Below are 1,138 nucleotides of genomic sequence, written 5' to 3' on the forward strand. Positions count from 1 at the left end.
TGTTGAACAACTTCAAATTCTCTTCCCTCATTAATGATCTTTTTCTTGATTAATCGATTATTTTGTTTATTGTTTACTCTACGAAACATAAACAGTGAAAACATCCATTTAAACTTATTATATTTCATTTCCCATCACAGACCTGCGCTGAAGTTCAGACCTTCAGAAAGCTTCGGCTCTCAGTCATTAACATGATCTTTATAAATTATAAATGAAATAGTTGTTCTGAAGAAATGTGAAATTCTAAAACATCATTAATGATCTTTTTCTTGATTAATCGATTATTTTGTTTATTGTTTACTCTACGAAACATAAACAGTGAAAACATCCATTTAAACTTATTATATTTCATTTCCCGTACAGACCTGCGCTGAAGTTCAGACCTTCAGAAAGCTTCGGCTCTCAGTCATTAACATGATCTTTATAAATTATAAATGAAATAGTTGTTCTGGTTTCAGTAGCTACGTGGGTAAAAACACCTGAATCTGCCAGGAGCTGACAACGCCATGTTCCTGACAGGTGCTCGTCAGTATATGAATGTTGATGTTAATCATGTTAATGATGTTGTCATGTTTCACCCCCATCTATTGAATATTTGTCACTGCTGCCTTTGTTTCTGTAATGCCTCCTTCTCAGTTTTCCTTTGTAAAGATGTTTGACTGACGTGTTTCACCTGCGTCTCCTCAGGAAGGTGTTGAAGCAGATTCCTCTGGGCGACCTTCGACCTGACGAGACGGTGCGGGCGACGCAGGAAGCCCAGCTGCTGTCTCAGCTGCACCACCCGGCCATCCTCACCTTCTACCACAGCTTCCTGGAGAGAGACGCCTTCTGCATCATCACCGAGTACTGCCAGGTAACACGCCACAACACACCTGGGCTTCACCTGCAGCTCAGGCTCGGTTAGATCTGAGGTGTCCGGCTCTCACTGTGTTGTGTGTCGAGCATCAGCCTGAATCCAAATGTCAGAACTTCTCTGCGCTCGCTCACTCGACGGTCGATTCCCCAGGAAGTCTGTTATGGATTTTCACAATAAATCTGACAGGAAAATGAACTGATAAGAACCGGAGTGCTGCTGCAGTGGAGCCTGAGACTCTTCATCATCATCATCATCATCATTATCATCATCATCATCATCATC

At 41.7% G+C, this 1,138-nt stretch overlaps 1 protein-coding gene across 1 annotated transcript in view; it reads left to right on the forward strand.

Moving 5' to 3' along the window:
- Positions 1-506: 506 nt before the first annotated feature.
- The window catches only part of LOC111646939 (serine/threonine-protein kinase Nek11-like), a 28,585-nt gene continuing 27,953 nt past the window's right edge, over positions 507-1,138 (forward strand). The window contains exons 1-2 of the mRNA XM_023396534.2: positions 507-529; positions 688-853. Of these exons, the coding sequence (XP_023252302.2) occupies positions 507-529; positions 688-853 (189 nt within the window). The remainder of the gene's footprint in view (positions 530-687; positions 854-1,138) is intronic.

This window comes from Seriola lalandi, unplaced genomic scaffold (assembly GCF_002814215.2).
Source record: "Seriola lalandi dorsalis isolate HSWRI2012SDOR001 ecotype SW California unplaced genomic scaffold, Sedor1 jcf7180002054978, whole genome shotgun sequence".
Lineage (NCBI taxonomy): Eukaryota > Metazoa > Chordata > Actinopteri > Carangiformes > Carangidae > Seriola > Seriola lalandi.